This window comes from Nomia melanderi, chromosome 4 (assembly GCF_051020985.1).
Source record: "Nomia melanderi isolate GNS246 chromosome 4, iyNomMela1, whole genome shotgun sequence".
NCBI classification, from domain to species: domain Eukaryota; kingdom Metazoa; phylum Arthropoda; class Insecta; order Hymenoptera; family Halictidae; genus Nomia; species Nomia melanderi.
In genome coordinates, this window is record NC_135002.1 from 14,404,922 (window position 1) to 14,425,237 (window position 20,316).

Here is a 20,316-nt window from a genome sequence, read left to right on the forward strand (position 1 = left end):
ACGTAATGCAAATTTTGCTGTGTCCAACCTTTTTAACAAAAATTACATAAATTATAAAAATCATTCGCGTCAACCTTTTAGTTACAGCGAGTCTAGTCGCGCTATATCTCTGTAGAGCAAAGTTTGAGCAAGCGCGGTCTGTGTATCATAAATGTAACACTTCGATTTGAGACTAATAAAATTTTTCACTGTGTAATTGTGAGAGAATTAATTGTGCCGCTATAGTGATGTAGCGTTCGAAAAGATGATATACACAAAAGCCATTATAGTGACGTATAGTAATAAAAGGTTAAAAATTTAACGCAGCCAGTAGAGTATGAAATACTGATTGTCAATAGTATTGTACAGCCAATCGTTCCGGTAACTATATAATATTATGTATCGAACTGACGTTATCAGAAATGAGACTACCTACCTCTCAACTTCAACCTTCGGTTCCGCTTTCATCGCCGCTTCCAGGACACTAGGTAATCGCTGCGGTTCTGCGGCCGGAGAGAACGGCCTGCTGGGGCTCGCGGTGATGTACTGTGGCGACGTGGTTTTGAAATCCCCTGAATACGTGACACGACTCGACGAAGAGAACGAGTCGCCCGTCGTCTGCTCCTCCAACGTGGAGAACGCTTGGCTCTGGGTGAAGGCGACAATTTTCGGGCTGCCCGGCTCCGCTTCTTCCTCCTTGATCTCCTCCGGCACCATATCCGCAGGTTGCGGTGATAAGGGAGGCGAACTCGGGTCCGGACTAGACGTTTCCACGGTCTGCGTTGAACCGACTGGCGGCAGAGACACCACGGACACTACCTGAAGAGCAGCAACACCTTCCTCTGTCTCCTGGGCGATCACGTTGTCCGTGTGTTCGATCACCTATGGACGAATTTTTTTATCGTACTATATGGAGAAAAATACTTTGACTTTTATCAGTGAGTAAGTGTATGTTATGAATTTATCATTTTTGGTTTATAAATTTTAAGTTCATGGATTTTTAATTTACAGATTTTTATAGTTCTCTATGCAAGAGATACGAATTCAAAAACTATTTTTCTCCACTGCTGCAGTGTTTAGGAAAATTAATTTAGTTCTTTAACAGTAATAATTATATAATTTTTCTATGGATTATCAGGAACAAGATCATATTAATTATTATTATATTTTTAATACGTAAATATGGTTGAACAATGATCAAAGTAAAGCAGACACCCAAAATACAGCAACCTTTGCAGATATTTTTTAATTTATTTGAAGAACAAATAGTCTAAGAGAGAATCTAACTGCATCGTGCAACAAACCAGACCATTTTCCTATAGAAAGCATTACAAAAAAGTTACAAGTTACATTCATTTTTTACTACAGAAAGACAGTGGTTCTCAATGCGACCGGTAATCACTTTTGTCGCGTTCCGTTATCAAATCCAGACCAAAATTCTGAGAAAGATTATTATTGTATACCGAATATTATTAACGTGTTTGAGTATACATCATTATTTTCTAACTCCCATATTTGTATAAATACTTTATAAATACCCCCCAATGGAAATAAATAATAATTAAATTACAAATCCTCTATCACATAAATTTCTTAAATGTTTTCAAGAGTTAGAGTCATTTCCATCTTTCGTTCACAAATGTGAGCATACAACATTTCTAATTTTATGTTCGTACAATTCGATACTAACAATTATATTTTTTACCAAATGGACTTTTACAGGATAAGCTACTAAAATGTTTATATCAACTTGTTGTAAACATATAATTCTAATTATTACAGCCCCAAACATTCTTAAATATAAAATAAATTTATTAAATTCTACAAAATTATTAATAAAAATAATTGTAAATTAAATTAAACCATAAATACTTAATTTTAACAAAATAAAAGACGCTAAAATTACTGAACTAATCATTATGAATTCTTGGTTCATAAAACCTACGCGTAATCGATAATATGTCATCAAATCATACGGTACCTCGTGCGGCTGGTAAGTAATCAGTTGGTTGTCCCGGTATCTTTCCGGGTAGAGTTGACTTTGTATAGCTCTCATCTGCTTTTCTAAATGCAGCCTCGCGTGGCGTTCCCTTTCCAACTGTCGTCTGAGCTCCACCACCTCGCTGTTGACCACGGAATGTCCCTCTGTGGTCACGGTTATTACCGACAATGGCTCAGGAGACATGCTGCCCAATCCCTCGTCACCGCTCTCGCTAACATGCATCGGTAGACTGACGACGACACCTCCTGAAATGAAGAAGCTCATTATCGGCGACCGCTATTAAGAACGCTTCTGTTAATTATTGAACGGAATGTGATGCCTAGTTAATCCACGAACGTCTCCCGTACGGAATGTTGAACGGATACTTCGGAATCTGATCGACTCGATTCTCTGTATCAGAAAATTTTCACATTGACGCATCAATCATTTTCCTGGTATCGTTTCATATACAAAACACAAGTTCACTATTTGTTTATTAATTAAAATATCATCTTGTAATAATAAAATTATTTTTCTCTTTCGATTAAATGTCGGGGAACATTGTTGAATTTTTAAATACATTCAATGATATTACTATATAAAATTTATGTGTAACGTATGAAGTATGACATATACAAAACTTTTAAAATATATAAGAAATGGTAATATCTCTTCCATGCTTTTATATTCCATATTGTTGTTGTAACAACAAAGAGTAGTGCTATCAATAATTTACCAAATTTGTGTATTCTTTTCAGTATAAATATACACCATGTATATTTCACGTAAAAGACCATAATTTTTCGTCATAGACCATATCAATCATTCTCTCGCGTTAATAATAAAAAAATTTAAGGGTTGGTCATAGGTAGGCCAGACGAAATTTCCGATTCTATTGATCGAATTTTTTTTCATTCTCCCGAAGAACGGAACAGAATATCCGGTGCAGCATGGTCGGCCTTCAAGAATGTAATTACTTTCGCGAAAATGATGAACGATTCTTCAATATTAATCTTCGCACCGTTTCCGACCGGCAAATTAAAAAATTCCTTGAGAAGTCTTCCCGATGACTCATTGTCAGTAACACAAAACGAGCTGTTTTAATCGCACAACGAATTAGCGTTGATCGAAGACACGTAGCATCTTGATTGCGTAGCACATTAAATCAGATTATAGATATAATGAATAATTGCATTCATATTAATAAGATAGAATTTATAAGTATAATTAGTCGCAAACCAATTAACTGCATGTAATATTAGATTGATGTAGGTATATTTTGTGCTCAATTATAATACTCATATTAACTGCAATAGTGTATTGAAAACAAGGAGTAAAAAAAATGTAAATTGTCTGTTAAGAGCAAGGTATTTTACTTATATAAAGCTCTAATTCATTACCAAACAATTATTATTATAATTTTTATGATTAACTACTTTCTTGTATTTGCTCACGTTATTATCTGGTCCTAGTAATATTCATTTGTACAAAGGTAAAGATTTAACTAAAAAATGTTTCAATGAATTTTTCATTAAATTAGAAACACCAAACACATTATTTAGTGTATCAAATTTTATCATCTTTGAAATGTATTTGTATTTTATACGAAGGATAACTATTACTTTACAATTTAAATTTAGTTTTATGGCATGTATAACAGCCAGAAATTTGTTAATCAGACTAATATGAAGTTAAATAAAATCTAGGATCTTTTGGTGCAGATAATCGCAGGAATAATTCACATCTAAAACACTCACCTTGGTTGTCCGGCTTACGTTTCTTGATCGGAACATCGCCACCCTCGTGCTGATTCACCAATCGTTTCAACTGACAATTCTGGGATAGCAGCTGGGTTTTCTCCTGTTCCAACTGGTATATATATTCCGCAGTCTGCTGAAGTATCGCAGCCTGAAAGCACAAAGTAGGACATTGTTAGACGATCTTCCTTATTCTGCCATTAAGAAGCGAAACATCGTTCACCATTGGCAAGAGTTTTAACACTGCAATATTTTAATTATACTGTATAAAATAATTTATTTCACGATAAAGCTACTATGTTTATCAATGCTAATAATATTGGTATATTTAAATAGAGTAAATTACATGACTGAATAGGGTAAGTCGGGGAGGGGTGCCAATTTTTTAAAAAGAATTATTATATCATAAATATCATTAATACCTAATCAAAGAAAAGGGAGGGATGCCCACTTTTTAAAAAGAATTATTACATCATAAATATCATTAATACCTAATCAAAGAAAATATATTTATGAAAATAAATACATACAGGAAGAATAGTTAAACAGACCTCTATGCAAGATTCAGTATATATCACTAAGAACAATTGAAAATATAGATATTTGGCAATTTAAATGAGATTGGGCCATTTCATCCGAAATTACCCTTCGTTCATCGAAAACGGCAGACAAGGATAGAATTTTAAGGGAGCCGATAATGTGTATCGAGGCTAACGAAGGCGAAAAGTGTGCCATATTTAAAAAGAAATGGGGACAATGGTATGCAACGAAGTGCAGGTGGCATTATTCATAACTTGCGTCGGAGGAAACAAAGCGGGAAGACGCTTCCTGTTTACGTGACATGAGCTTAAATAGTTTTACAGCCAGGCCACCACGGTCCTCCGCTTGAGCCGATAACATCCGGAGAGTGGTGACTATCGCGTGTCGCGCGTACGAGTCCATACTACGACGTAGTAAAACGGGAACCGGTGGAGGAGCCAGTGAAAACAAAAGGGCCAATTGATACCGAGCCGAAGGTAACGGGCTACGGCCGTACGTTTTGCACCTGCCGACAGGTGGCCGACGAACAGATGCGTCCGCCAATGATGAAGCTTCCCCCAGCGTCCTGACCTGCGACTTCGAAGCTAGAAAATGGCTACCAAAGCCGAATTCATGGTCCTTTCAATTGAAATTCTAATTCAGGGATGATTCTACGAATTCTATGAAATTATAATAGCAGAATTTTCGTGTGGTATGTTTATTCAACTTGGAAGATTTTTTTGAAAATTTATGTTAGAAGATTAAATTAAAATTATTATATAGGTATGAACGAAATGTTTCGCGTCGGTAAAAAATAAAATTTCATAATTTCGGTTTTTCTTTTTAATATCTACATTAAAATGTTAAAATTAATTTATTATGATTAGTTCGTTGTAACATATGTACTGCAATTAAAAGCTAGAGCTAAACATAAACCAAAATTATAAAATTATTATTATATAATAATATAGAAATATTATATAACATTATAAAATATTATAAAATTAAAATTACAAGAATATTTTCCGTCGTTTCAGGACACTACGCAGAAATATCGTATGGCTGCACAGTAAAATTATTTTAAAAGAAATACAACAAAGATAACACAAATATAATTTATTTTTATAGTAAAGGAATTATGAAAACTTCTTGCACGTGTCGCGTGCGCAGTAAAATGAAAATTAGTGGAAATAGAAAATGCAAGGTCTCTTAAGCACCAAGCTAGCGACATAATAAATTAAAGTTTCACGACTATTGGAGTAGTAGACGTATTTTATATAGTTTATGACTAGTGAATATTTATGTTTGACTAACAAATAGAAAAAAGACCTTTACATTACTACACGCAAGCGAAGTTTATCAACTTGAAAGTTACGATTTTAATGAAACCTTAAGAAAGTGTGAAATATATCGATCAACACAAATTGAACAATTTTTTTCTGTAACATTTATATTGAACAATGAAGACTATTAAATTATTAAATGATTACTTTAACATATTATTAATTGAAACAATCGGTTTCTATTCCAATTTTACGATTTCAAATTAGTCAACGAAAACACAAACGATCGAGTTATGAAGAGAGGAATCGACAATATATATATATATATATATCAATCATTTCTTTCATATATTCTGCAATTAAAATATTTATCTATCGTTAACTACAACTTTATTATAATTACAACTTAATCAGTTATAAAACATGCGGAAAATTTATCTATGAACCGTGTACATGCATTTAGGCACCTTTTTATGGAAAATGTGATCGACTATTTATACAGATTCTATTCGTACATACTACTGATCTTTGTTACTTCTGTTCACCTTATTTTATTTATTTAAAAAAAAATAATTATTGATGACAGAAATCACTTACTGTTAGTGAAATTTGGTACCCTTCAGAACATGTTAATGATTTATAAAGACATTATTCTCCCTCTATAGTCACGCATTGTCGAGTTTCTCACTGCCACCCCACGTCATAAGTCACCGAAACTGTCGCAGAATCATGTGCAGAGTCCTATATAATCATACTGTCAACTCCAAGTAACGCTTTATAGAGGTGATACCATAATTCATGGTCATTCAATCCTTCAGAAAAATATTCTATCTGACATTACTTACAATCTTCAATTCTATTGATGATTAAAACCACGTTTCTTTTTCGAGATAAGTTAGTTTTAGTTCTTTAGAATTTACATTTTCAAAAATTAATAATATTTAATAATATATTTTTAATATCATTTTTTTCATTTAATAATACATTATTAATTTTTGTTAATTTCAGTTACTTCGTGTAAAGTTTGTGGACTTCCTTCTTTGTAGTATACAATCTTCGAAACATCACAAATTTGTACATTACGTGGTCGATTAATTCGGTTGCGCATTTATAAGGAAGAGGATCTGATGGCAAGTAAGTTAATTTTCATTTTAAATAATATTTTTTTACAATATTTACTTGCAGAAAGTCCTGTAATTTTTTAAATTGTCTTGTATCTCATTATCCAATCAACAAAAATATTTATAACTACAACACATATATTCATAATATTCAATTTCCCATAATTAAAAACAAACTGTCGATAGTTAATATGATATAGAAATTGTTTATTCAACAAAGTTTAAGTGTATGTATTAATGTTTAAAATTCTCGCAAATTACTATAAAAAAAAGTAAATTTCATGAACGACATTAAAGTCTATAAGTATACATTCGAAGTGTAATAAGAAAAGTGCAAAAATGAGTAGCAATATAGGAAAGTGACAGTGATCGAACTCATCCATTTTTCTCTGAAATTATTTTCAAGGTGGATCGATTCTTGAAAAAAGCTAGAATGAAACGTGACAGAACAGATGACTTCGATTACTATCACTTCTTCATGTTCGAATTCATTTCTCGTAATTCATACATCACATCTTAAATAAATGTTTCAAATGTTTTCATTCTTTAACAGAAACCCTTAAAAATGAAATTTTCGTTCTAAAATGGAACCAAAAATAACCATTACGTGCAATCCTCTCTGCTCCTCGATTTTCACGACTGTTGCCATCGCGAAAGGGGTTAAATTCGCCCCACTTATGTGGTTTCAGGAGTATCAAAGCGGCGGAGTCGCCATTTGTTCCTAACGTTTCGCGAGGATTGGCAGAATTTCTATCACGCTTTCCCGTGGGACTATCGAATGTCAGAGAAGTTCAGTTTGTCCACGAAAACGCTCAAGCTTCTCGCGTACTCAAGACTGGCCTGCGATTTTAAGCTAGCGTCGCCTAAAGTGATTTAAGGACACACAAAAAGGCATCACAACAAATTGGACGGATCGATGTTCGAGCAAGAAATCATTAAGTTCAAATAAACACAAAAGCATATAACAGCATAACCCTTTATGAGCCCGTATGATTTTGAAGTCACATCAGTATACTGGGTTAAATTGATTTATTTAATTTTTTACCGTAAAGTGATGAATAAAATTAAAGAATTAATCAACTTAAACTTTTATACACACAGAGGTAAATGTTCAACGTCACTGTAATTTAAAAATTACAAAATGTATTCGTTTTAGTAAGATTATTAAAACTATTGAATACATTATTCATTAGTATTTATAGGTTCATATTTATTAATTTCATATTGCATAAATACCGTTATAGTCAGGAAATAAAATTCAGCTTATAGAGGGATAAACGATGCAAAGAAATTAAATATTGATTTGGATACAGTTTTAATTTTCTAACTATATTGTCAGAAATGTTTTCCTTTTAGTTATTACTTTGTAGAAAGGTATTTTTCTGTAAACGAAAAAGTAGAATTTTCTATGAAGAAGAAATTGAAAAATTGCATATATTTGGGAAGGTCGGAGTGTATTAGCAAAAGTTTTATTTCATTGCAAAGAATTGATAAGAAGTTCAATTTTTTTTAATTGAATTGTGTATAGTGTTTATGCGGTGACCGTTACTTTGATGAGAAATTCAATAATTCGAATATTACTTATTTTAAGGTCAAAGGCGATTGAATTAACAGAGTTTTGTTTTGAAGTTGCGTTGACTTGCGAAGTCACGTTCCTATTTAATATTCTAGTCTTGAGAACGGTTCACTTGTTTAGCAACATGTTTTTGTTTCTATTACTTACTTGTTACGCGTTTGTTTTTGTTCTTTCATTCCTTCTTTTTTTAAGGATGCAACGCGTACTTGTTTTATGACTCAGCGCTGCTTGAAATGTACTGAAGTCGATGCTAAACACTTTGAATACCACATTTGAATGTTTCAACCCAGGTAAAAATGTCGGTGACACTTGCAACATGTTGATGAAGTAATGAGAAGCTTTAAAGCATTGGAGATTAAATAGAACGTTACTATACAGCAACATATCAACAGTCGACTTCTAATTATAAAATTGACCGCCTTTATTACAGATTCATCCGTTCATTACAGATTATTATACTTCGTATTTTATGCAAGTTTTGCAACACAAATTTTTATGGAATTTGAATTGGGTAAAACAAAAATATTTTAGAATATGAAGTTAGGGAGTAGACCATGTATAATCTTCGTATTGGGTTGAACCATAATTCATTTGATGTAAAATGAATCTTATGATGAACTACATACATCCTGATTAAAATAAATTTGAAAAACTCAATGTTAATTTCTAATCATTATTATACAATCACGACCATGCACTTATCAAACGCGATTAAATATGAAAAGGAATTATTCAGTTATTAAACCTATAATATTTAATGTATAATACACATACATTTAATTCTATTAATTTTTAATTGCATTGAAGCTACGTGCCCTTTGATTTTACTACGAATTACAAATCGCATCGAAATGTTCAGATCCAAGACGATGAATTCAGAGGATTTCATTATTTTAAACAAATTCTCCATAGAAATTAACAACCAGTTAATATTTCATAATAAATTCAATTTTAAATACATTTTTCATGCAATTTCACAATCAAGTTAGCTGCCTCGATGAATGTAAGTCTAAACCCAGCTTTTATTTCGATTACTACATTCAGATTAATCCATTTACTTTCACATCGCTGAGATAAACCTCTTTACTGTTCACTGGAACAGTAAAATAATGCGAGCAACGATACGCTAGCATTACAACCATTACTTTTAAATAACTACCATTCCCTTTCTCAACAACATAATTTACGGGGTGCATTCTCACGCGAATATGTACCTAAATAACCTATGAATTTCTGTAACAAGTATTCTTTCGAAATTTTTTGTCTGAACTGCCTATATCATTTTCCAAATTCCTTTGAACCGTATGTATTTCTCGATGCCTGCCGGGAAAACGAAGACCTACAGTCTGTTTCACAAGAGCATAGTGGTTATATCTCTGCAAAAATCAGTTTACTTCCAAACAAATGTAACATGGATACATTTCAAACACTAATACATTCTTACTGAACAGGGGATCATATTTTCTCTATTATTGCTTGATTATTTTTTTATTAATTTTTATTAATTCTATTAATTCGGTATTAGGTGGAAGACAAATGTACCAATAATTAACCAGTTAAGGTTGTAAAGATAGCATATTTACATTAAAAATATATATAAATGTAAATATATTTGTATATAAAAAATGATTACATTTACATAACCATAAGTGTTTAGTTACTGACACACACGTTCGCCTGAATATTCTCCATTGTTTCTCAAATACGGTCTATTAAAGTTCTTGCATTCAACACACATTTTCTTTTCAATCTCTTGAGTAACGATCGCCCAAACACAATAATACCGTTTCCCAAAATACATTTCTCGCATACGTAACTTCCATATTTTCGCTTCTATAGTTATTCTCCGCAATGATCAACATGAAGCTGAGATCTTATAAGCCAACCTGTATTCAAGAGAACAGTGCGTGTTTACATTATCAGGATATCTCTCATTAGGCATCAAGTCTTGCGGATAATGTCGGTATGCTCTTGTGAGGAAGACTGTAGCGAGCCTCAGTCACGGAGATACATCGCGTGCAACATCGGATGAATCTTCACAGAAGGGGAGAGCAGAATTCTCCATGCAAACAGGCAAAAACATGGAAACCGTGAAATAAGAAACCAGCAGGTATGAAGAGTCAAAGATTACCAGCACAGTAACAACGACACTTCGGCCAGGAAAATGGGCGGAGGAGGGAGCGAAGGGATTTCGCCGAAGAAAAACTTGTCAAACGTAACGAGATAAATTGAAATGGCAGGGAAAGAAATTGCAGGAAATGGTTGGGAGAACAACGAATGAGAGGGGAAAAAAGCGGCAGAAGAAGAGGAAGAGAAAGAGGAAGAAGAAGAAAAAGATAGAAATGAACGTCTCCGATGAAATTCAATAAAGGTAGGCAGTAAAAGAAGTATTACGCGAGGAATAGAAAATTACGTATCGAGGGGGGGGGGAGGAGGAGGGGCGAACGGGAAATAATTTTGAAGTGGCACCAAAAAATCCCCAAAATCATCACCAACAAACAACCCCGAAGAAAGAAAAGAAAAACTGAAATTAAACATCTTCATTACATGTCTCATCAAGGCAAGAACAAAACCAGCATAAAAGCGAGATGAAATTTCCAAAAGAGAAACTTCTCAAGATGGCAAAGTTCAAAGAGGACGACCGCGAAGGGTGGAACAAAGAGCGAAGAGTTGTTTCAAAGGGAGAAGAGTAAATCGCTGAGACTTAAGAAAAATTCGCGGGAACGAATTCAAGAGGGCTAAAAGGTGTCAAGGGAGGGATGGGTGAGGGTGAGAGCGAGGAGGTTTGGCCAGTGAAAGAGGAGGAAGCCGAAGGTGTGTCGCGACAGGAATAAGACGCCAGGGATAAGAGGACAGGGAAACCAGAGGCGTCTTAAACGCGAGAAAAACGAAAAAGGGCAGGGAAAGGGGTGTCCGGGACAATAATATCATCAGGCCGTCCGGATGTGAGGGCCGCCGGTTCTTATTATTCCGTTTGCGTGCACGTAAGGCCGGTCTTAGAGCGGAATCGCGGAACACACCTCGCATCTGCCGTGGACACAAAAGGCTGAACGGCTGAAGCGGCCACGCTTTCTTCGCGGGGCTCAAACCGCGCAATTAAAACTCCATAATGAACGCTGAGAACGGGCTGAGTCGGAGCCCGGCGCGCCCTTTTCTGGCGGGAATTTTAAACGCAACGGACTATTGTTTTTATTCGTGTAGCACAGGGGTTCTCAAAGTGGGTGGCGTGAGCTGATTCTCGACGAGTCGAGAAACTTGGCACTCGACAGTTTCTGAGACATGGACGACGTTCTTTGATCCTAACTTCTTTGATGCTAATGGAAATACGTAAATTAAAAATTGATATTATATATAATAGTTTATAATTTTGTGATATTAAGTTGAGTAGTGAATGAGAGTTATCTGTCGAGTGCAAAGGGTTAACAGGACGGTTCGCATATTGGTTTATTACGTCAGAGTATTTTGGTTATCGGAATACGCGTAATACACCGGACCATTACGGATAACGCAGTAGATAAATGAAATATGGCGGATTTTACAAGCGAACGAATAGCGAAGAATGATTCATTGAAATTGAATGTTTTCAAAAATGTGTTTCGGATCATAAAAGTTCGGGAATCACTGATATAGAAGATTATTGAATTGGACATGGCATTGAGGCACACGCCAGAAAAATAATTCTTAATTTTATTCAGTTTAATATACTTTTGGAAATAGAACAAACTATAGAAATTCAAATGGAAGCTCTTTCGTGAGCTTTAATGAAACAAGTTGAGTTTATAGAATAAGCAATTTAGAACATTTCCAAATTTCAAGTTTTGAAGTTGCACCTACAGTGCTTTGAACTTTTTCAACTTTTTACATCTTTCACAACTTTGTTTCCATTATTCCGTCTAACTCCCGTATACGTGGAAATGAGTTCAGCAGGTAGGGTCACGAGGAGGCTCAGACCACGGGCACGTTTCACGGCTGTGATGAACTTTCCTTTCTTTCGATCGCCAGCTGCGCGGGTATTATGCCCTCTAGTCTTTTGCCTTTATCGATCGGCCGTGTCGTCAGCCCATTCATTCACGGCCACAGCTGTCCATAGTATCCTGATTTTTCTAACAAACCGACACCAACAAAATCAGCGGGATATAGGAAAACTGACACAGATCGGTCAACTATGTGCCGAGTTTCTACTTTAAAGCAGCGAACGATTCATGATGTAGACGCTGGCGAAATGAACCATTCACGCATTGACTGCCATCATTGTGTAAAAATATTTTCTTCATTTACTCGCGTAATATTAATACGGGAATATATTTTTGAACATATCTTGACGAATTATATGTTTCTAATAATTCTTACAAACGACTATAATCATAGCAAAATTTGCAAATAATTAAATTATAGATGATTTAAAATTCATGATTGAAAATATACATATACTTTGATCAACTGAACATTTGTTAGTGAATAATAATAAATAATTGTTATCCTTCATTTTTTAGCATAATAAATTATTATTCGAGCGATAAATTAAATTTCTAAACTGTTATAAGTAACATTTTATTCAAGAAATACGAAAATTATCCGTAACAAATGGGTTAATTGTGTTATCACAAAACTTAGATTATCTGATCACCAACTGCAGAATTCCACCCCCAATTCTGTTCATAAATTTTTCCTCGCGGTCTCGTGACTCTCTCTCGGCACATTTTGTTCTGCGAAAGACACACGCGCGGCACTGTGTCTATGGAAACAGGGTAAGGGTTAGTAAACAAGAGAGGGTTGGGAAATTCAGACCGATACTATAGAGCAGGCACATCCAATGTGTCGGTCTCAAACAGGGTGAAACATAACGTGCAGGCAACATTTCGGAGAGCGTTCATCCCGTGACAGGATCATCCGTGACTACAAAGCCAAATTTACACTTTGGCACGTATAAAATGTAAAGTGCGAATTCGGTTTCTATTGCCAGTCCTTCATCCCAAACCCTTTCAATTAAAACACTGTAACTTATTACTTTCGATGAATGAGTATTAATATCATCGACAGCTAATAAGATCATCGAAGACAAATATTCTTGTTGCAAATACAACAGTTTCCTAAGTAACGATGTTTTTTGCAATTGAATAATCTTTCTCCAAAATATATTGCAACGTGTAGAAAAAATCTGAAAAGAAACACATAGTATAACGTTGTAAATGAAATATTTTTTCTAAATACAACCATAGTGAATAAAATACATTTACAAATATTATATACAGCGCAATACTTAAATCTCTCGCACAATTCTGATTTCTAAAATCCAAGTGCCACCCACGAAAGTTGCGAATCTTCCAAACCGATCGCGAGTAGCTTTTTAAAGCCCGCAGGCGTTCCCATCTCGGAACCAGTTTACATCAAATGAATACATCGCGAGTGCACTCCCTGAAACATAATTGCCGCAATAACCACGGCCAGTAAAGCGAAATTTGAATATTAAAAAATTGTAAGTACACATCGAAGTTAATCGCTCGGTGGACTGTCATCAAGATAATTACGAATAAAACCGTAGTCGTCCTCACAGCTTCGCACCGCCTCGAATTTAAATTGCCGCCCATCCGGCCGATTTCGAGTCGCGGATAACCGAGCACACGCGTCCGATAACACCGCGAATTACCAAGATTGACCGGTTGGGCTCGAAGAGGAACGGTTGTTCTCATGGAATCGCCGGGGCGGATTATTTAAAAAAAAAAGATTGCCGGGCTGCCGGTCGTTCTCGCGAACACACTCCGGTCGTAAATAGCCCGCCCGAGGCCGTACAGGAAACACTGGGGTCCGACCTTGGCCTGACTCGGCTTTGCAGAATGGTATTAACAAGATTTCGGCACGTGCGTCGGAACTCCGGCCGAGCGAGCTATACCGGGCAGCCCGTCTTTGTGCCCCGTCCGGTCTCCTTATCGTTGTAACGCCGAGCCTAATCGACTACCTTGTGTGATACTCGCGTTTCATTCATTGACAGAAAAATTGTGTTTCACGACCGACAAATTGTTCCTTATTTTTTTTTTATTCTAATAAAGGTGAAAAATGACACATCAAGGCTACATAGATTAACATTTCTTAAATTTTAAAAAATTTGGATTCTTAACTGTTTATATTTGAACTTAATTTAACTTGTTAACTTTCATATTTTATATTTTAATAAAATATCTTTTATTTAAGATGAAAGTTTAATAGAGATGTTTAAAATGAAAGAAGTGTATTAATGGGTTTAGTACCATAACATAACAAACATTCTTCAATGATAAGGCAAAAGTAATAAGGGTTGTTTGAATGATGTACTATTTTATGCGTTTTACAGGATTAAAGTTACATGTGTAATAATAAAATCAAAAACATTTTATAAAATGTTTGTTTGATTTTGTGTTTAAAAGGAATTTTAAAAATCAACGTATACTATTTCACTACTTCTATATTTTGTTCTGTAAAGTGAACCAATCTCTAATCAGTGAATGTGTAAAATAATAATTTGAAAAATTAATTTTACTGCGTTCATATTCAAATTTTCTGTATTAGACTTCTGCTGTGAGCATGTTGAAAACACTATTGTTATTGTTTTTGTTTATTTATTTATAATTGTTGAAATATACAATTTTGTAATTTTTCTTTCTTTTAATATATCTGTCAACTGATGTTGGTGCGTCACTCCAAGTTTCATAGCAACATCTGGTACCGTTGAAAAGTTACACAAAAATGTCACTGAATTTCTGAATTTCGACCAACCAGCCAGACTCGCTCTATTGTTTTCGACGTATGCGATTATCGCGGATTGAGCTTCTACCAACTGCCGCCCCTTTCGAGATGGATCCAGATTACTCTCGATGACGCTCGATCGCGATGCTTCCAGCCCAGCCGCGCCGATAACCGCGGACTGTGGTTTGGGCGTCAATGGCGCAGCTATCTTGGACTCGATTAATTTGAAGCGTTTTCCTACTGTACTACAGGATGACTCGACGGAAGTGATGGGATTTTAAATTGAAGTGAAACGAGGACCGTTTGAAATATACTACCTTGTCTGTAAATCGCGGGACAAGTAAATTAATAAATGCAAGATGAAAATGAAAATTGAAATAAAAATCAAATCTGGGATTAAAATAGCAAATCGTGAAATTCATAAATTGATATGTAATAATAAGTTCTTTAATCTGTTATAAACGCTACGCAATTATATTTACTGAGATTTCAATTGATTTACATTACAGTGTACGCATCGATAAACGAGTTTGTTTAATGATTTTCTGCAAAAATTCTTTCAATTTCAATCACTGTGAAATAAGTGAATTAAAATGTGTTATTTTGCTTCGGGTAGATCCAATGTTGATTAAGTCAATCTCGCATGCTGTATGGAAAATGTATCCAAAATGTGTGCAGTGAAATAAAATGGGTTTATTTCTACGTATGTAAATAAGTCAAATTAAAATCGATTACAATTACCGAAATTCAATTGAATAACTGGATTTCATTAATTACGTCCGAACTTCGACCATTGCGTGAACGATCGTTCCAACGTTTATAGATTGCCTCCGATTCAAGTGGTTAATTAACCTTTACCACTCCAAGAATATCATAAAATTATAGCTAGTCGTTCCAAATAAATTTTGTGAATTTCAAAAAGGAAATTCAACCATGAATGTTAGATAAGCATAAAATAATACGAAAAACAAAAAGGAAATTAATTCATGCATATGTTACTGTTGCAATTGTGTTGATATATCCATGTTTGGCAGTTAAACTGCCAGTCAGAGTGATAAAGGTTGAAGACCCTTAATTTCGAATCCTTACTTGTGTTCGCAAATTAAAGATTAAAGGCGTCAAGATCGTCACGCACTCCTCAAAAGCTCGATATCAAAAATCAGGAGAAAAGGAACGGTAAATCGAAAGGAGGAAAGAAGGTTCAAGCATTCGAAAAAATACAATCTTTCAGCTGAAACGCAATCTTGTTATCTGACTAACGTAAACGCTTTACTCGCCACTGCACGGTCTATTAAAGCGAATGAGAATTGCAAATTACATGCATTTGTTCGTCTGTCATGGCACATTGCGGTCAGGCGTCCCGGCGCCAGACGTCGCCGCAAACCGGGCTCGCCTCGTGCAAATCGGCGTCCTTGGAAACGTAGAAATGCGTTTTCCGGGATAGTTCTTTTCCAGAATCTTCTTTCCTCCCGAACATCGAAATTATCGTTGTTAGATACCGTAGGCTCTCCTATAACGCGGTTAATAAATTGTTGAGAAATAGATATAAAAAGTGAACAAATAATACGAGCAGGGGAAGATGAATCAGTATTCAAAAGACAGAATTTTTTAACCGCGTTATACGAAGACTACTGTAATAACATTTGATTTATTGGTTATTATTCAGTGGCCTCTTAAAGATCAACGATTAATAGCTCAGAATTTTTTAAGAGTGTCATTAATGGCAAAAATCAATTATAATTGTGAATCGGGAAATCTTCTCGTTTAACATAATATAGTAATATTTCTGTGCTAATACCGAGTTGATACATACAGCTCAATTAAGATACTGAGAAAAGTATTCGTTTTTATTGAACGAATAATGGAATACTTTGAATAAACAATGTGTTCACCATTATTTTTCCGGAGTTTGTTTCGATAGTTTCCGATATTTCGTGAAATTTATTAAGTAATTTTATTCCATTAAGTGTAAGTTTGCTGGTGTTTGTTAATGAAACACTGCTATGTTGGTATCGTTATTACCAAAAATCTTCAAATGGAATAAGTTAATATTAAATTAAACATGAAAATTGGACTAAATCAATTTTCACTCGAGTGTTAATGAATGTTAACGCTTTACCTAGCGGAAGCCTATTAATAGATTTCCTAGTATTCGTGCTATATTGACAGAGAGTGTGTTGCTCACGCAGGACTTGTTCATTTATGATTATACTTGCTAATGCTATTGAAAGATTGATTTAAAGAATCTTGACAGATGAAAAATATACAATTTCATTTGCAAAACACGCAAAGGAAGTTAATTTATGTCAAATTACATGCTCTTTAAAACCATTCAATTTTAACCCTTTGCCTCTAGATTTATTTCGACTCAGATGTTCCTGCTTGTTATACTTAGTTTTGTTGTAATTTTATAGATACAGTTATTGTAAAGGAAATTGTAGTATTACAAATTCAATTAAATTTACTTATGAAAATAAGAAAATTATTTTGGTTACGATATGGCAGATTTGTAACATAATGTACAAAATCAATTTTCGTGCAGAGAACACGTACGGGCGAGACTCGTCGTTTCCACTCAAGGAGTTAATTTACTAGATCCTCAATATTATTAAAAACCTCGCAGAAGTTCGAAGGATCAGTTTAAACAAAACACTTTATACCACAATACACAACACTTTATATCGAAAATTTATTATAAATAATGAACAATTTATTGCCTCAATAAATATAACTACAGAACATTTATAACAGATCTAACACTAGAACAACCGAGCGTTTAATACGATTAATATGTAATACTTATAAAAATTGTAACAATAGATTTTTTTTTATCTCTTCGCGTAATGATTATAGTAATCGAGTGAAACTATTTATTTTTCAAAACATTTCAGATATTTAACACGTTTAAGCTATCAATAACTGCAAAATAGGGAAACTAAACCCTGCCAGTTTGATGAGTATGGTAATTTTAACGTTAAGAAATAATTAGTTCATACCGATTTATGAACTTTACGATTTACTATGTCACAATCAGAGATTTTATTTTTATTCGAAAACACGCAAGGTTATAGTAAGTCGGTAGTGAAGATGACCTTGAACGACGAAATTCTTGCGCGATATTCACTAGGGAAGCTGCGAAGATGCATCGCGCTTTTTCCCGGTGTCTCTGCCGGTCGATTCACCGTCGGACCCGGCGGAGAATTCCTTAACGGGTCGCACGGCTCCCGTTTCTGACGTCTCTCGTTTCACCTCCTCGTGCAGGTAGATCTGTTTAGCATACACCGCGGTTACAAGAGACCTTCCTTCCTGGAAGACGGTTCTAAGACCGGGCTAGCGAGCCTAGTTTCTCTTTTTTCTCTCAGTAAGCTTGATTTCGTCTCCCGTTATCTAACCGTCCGTCATTTTAATTGCCTCTCATCTCGGCGCGCATCGACGAGACAAAAAATCAGTGGCCATCTAATTCCGCCTCGAACGATTAACCCTTATTTCGTCAACTAAAATATCTACATTCATTCAGACTTCAATATTACCATGTTTTCACATAAATTCTTTCATTTTAAAGCAAAGAATCGACGTAAAAGTGTTCAAACTATAGAGATCTAAAGGAATTTTGTCCAATTTTCACTGGAAGAGAACAGAACTACGTAGGAAGAACGTTTCAAAATGGGCATTCAGTTGCCAAGATAACGGTTAAGAAAGAAAAAAAATGAATTCCCAAGAAATGATACGAAAATTTAATGTGAAACGCGGAGACGAGACTCCGTTGGGCGAGGAGAAAAAGGTAATGGGGAAGAGAGTCTTTTTAAACGAAGAGAGGAACGAGAGAAAACGAAAGGTAAAGGAGCCAAGAAAGACGAACAAGAGAGAGACCGCGTCGGCCAGACGCAAACCGTGGGGGTAACGTTATGCAACTGCATTCTGAGCGTCGCGTGGACTCGTACGTGCACTCGAGGACATTACTCCCAGCGGCTGGGAAGTCGTTTCCGAGCGCGGCAGCGCAATCCAAAAAGACGTGGAAACCGCGGCGATGGCCAAAATATCTTGTTCAAGCCTCGGTGACCGCACACCGGGCCGGCGTCGTTTCGGAATCGACGTGACCGTCTTACCAGCGCAAAGACGACGCACCGGTTCGATGCACTCGGGGCCATCATAGAATCCGATTATCCGACGAACGAAACTAGAAATTGATTCCGGTCGGTGTGCTAGGGGTCGCCGGACTAGCGATCGGCCTGACGCCGTTTAACCCATCCGCTGCCGGAGAAGTTAACCCCTTGCACTCCGGAAGCTTTTCACTGACAATACTCTTCTGATGAGACATAGGGTACATTTTGTGGAATCAAGTAATTGTAGATAAATTGAGGAATGAAATTATTTTGCTTCGATATTTCTAATATTGATGTATTAGACGAAACTTAACCCCTTGCTCTGCAGTATCGTGTCAGATTCATGGTATAGGTTTCAAATAAGATTTAACAAACATATATGATATTCAATTTGTTTGATTGCAAATTACATATGATTACTCTGTTATTAATGATTATACCTTAGAGCATATGCTGACATAGAATAAGACTGTAATATTCTTTCATTTTTAAGAAATTACTGATAACAAAGTAGTTAGATCGATCACGGTTCAGAAAGAAATCACTCGTCAAACGCAGGACGAATGCGTCTGGGGTATATTTTAATGAAGAACCAAAGCAAAACACAGAAGAATTACAGTTTTATCTGAAGAAATAAATAATTTATCGCTGAAAGTATTAGATGATGCGTATATTCGTCAAACGCAGTTGACTAGTTAACTGCCGTCAATGCATTGATGCTTTGCAAATCTGGAGATCGGGACGAGTTACTTGAATATTTATTATTTTATTAAAATTTGGACTATAGGAATGTTATATAACGTGAAATGTAGTAAAATTTTGTAAATATATATAAACGACTATCAGCTGTCGTATGGCAGTGAATGTGTTAATGCTAATCCTTTGTACTCGGAGATTTTGATATTATGTTTGAATTGGTACTTGTAAGATTTACGAGTGGGAAGTGTTAAATACGAAACTGTATAACGTTACTGTATCAAAATTATAGAATTTGAAATTCAATATTAATTTTTGTATAATGTATCAACACATGGAATAAAATAGTTCTGCCCCTCGATTTGTTGCGAGATATATCTTTATGCTAGTTGCGAAAAGTATCGTTAATGCTTTATCAGAAAGTACTGAATATTTGTTGAGAAAAATATTCTCGAGTGTAAAGGGCTAATTCAGTTTCAATGAAAATGTAACAAGAGACTTTTTTCACAAATTCCACGCAATTAGCTTCGGAGTTTCATCGTCTGACGCATCGTCCTCATCGAGGACGATTTTCGGGGCCG

General features: G+C 35.1%; 1 protein-coding gene across 4 annotated transcripts in view; it reads right to left on the bottom strand.

Annotated features, from left to right (window-relative positions):
* Positions 1-20,316, bottom strand: part of crp (transcription factor cropped) — a 223,743-nt gene that overhangs the window by 22,443 nt on the left and 180,984 nt on the right. For all 4 annotated transcript variants that reach the window (XR_012998476.1, XM_031972989.2, XM_031972992.2 and 1 more), the window contains exons 3-5: positions 3,718-3,868; positions 1,961-2,226; positions 416-861 (exon numbers count right to left, since the gene is read on the bottom strand). Coding sequence is in view for 3 of the 4 variants with exons in the window: in XM_031972989.2 (XP_031828849.1) it covers positions 416-861; positions 1,961-2,226; positions 3,718-3,868 (863 nt within the window). In the remaining variant the exon portion in view is untranslated. The remainder of the gene's footprint in view (positions 1-415; positions 862-1,960; positions 2,227-3,717; positions 3,869-20,316) is intronic.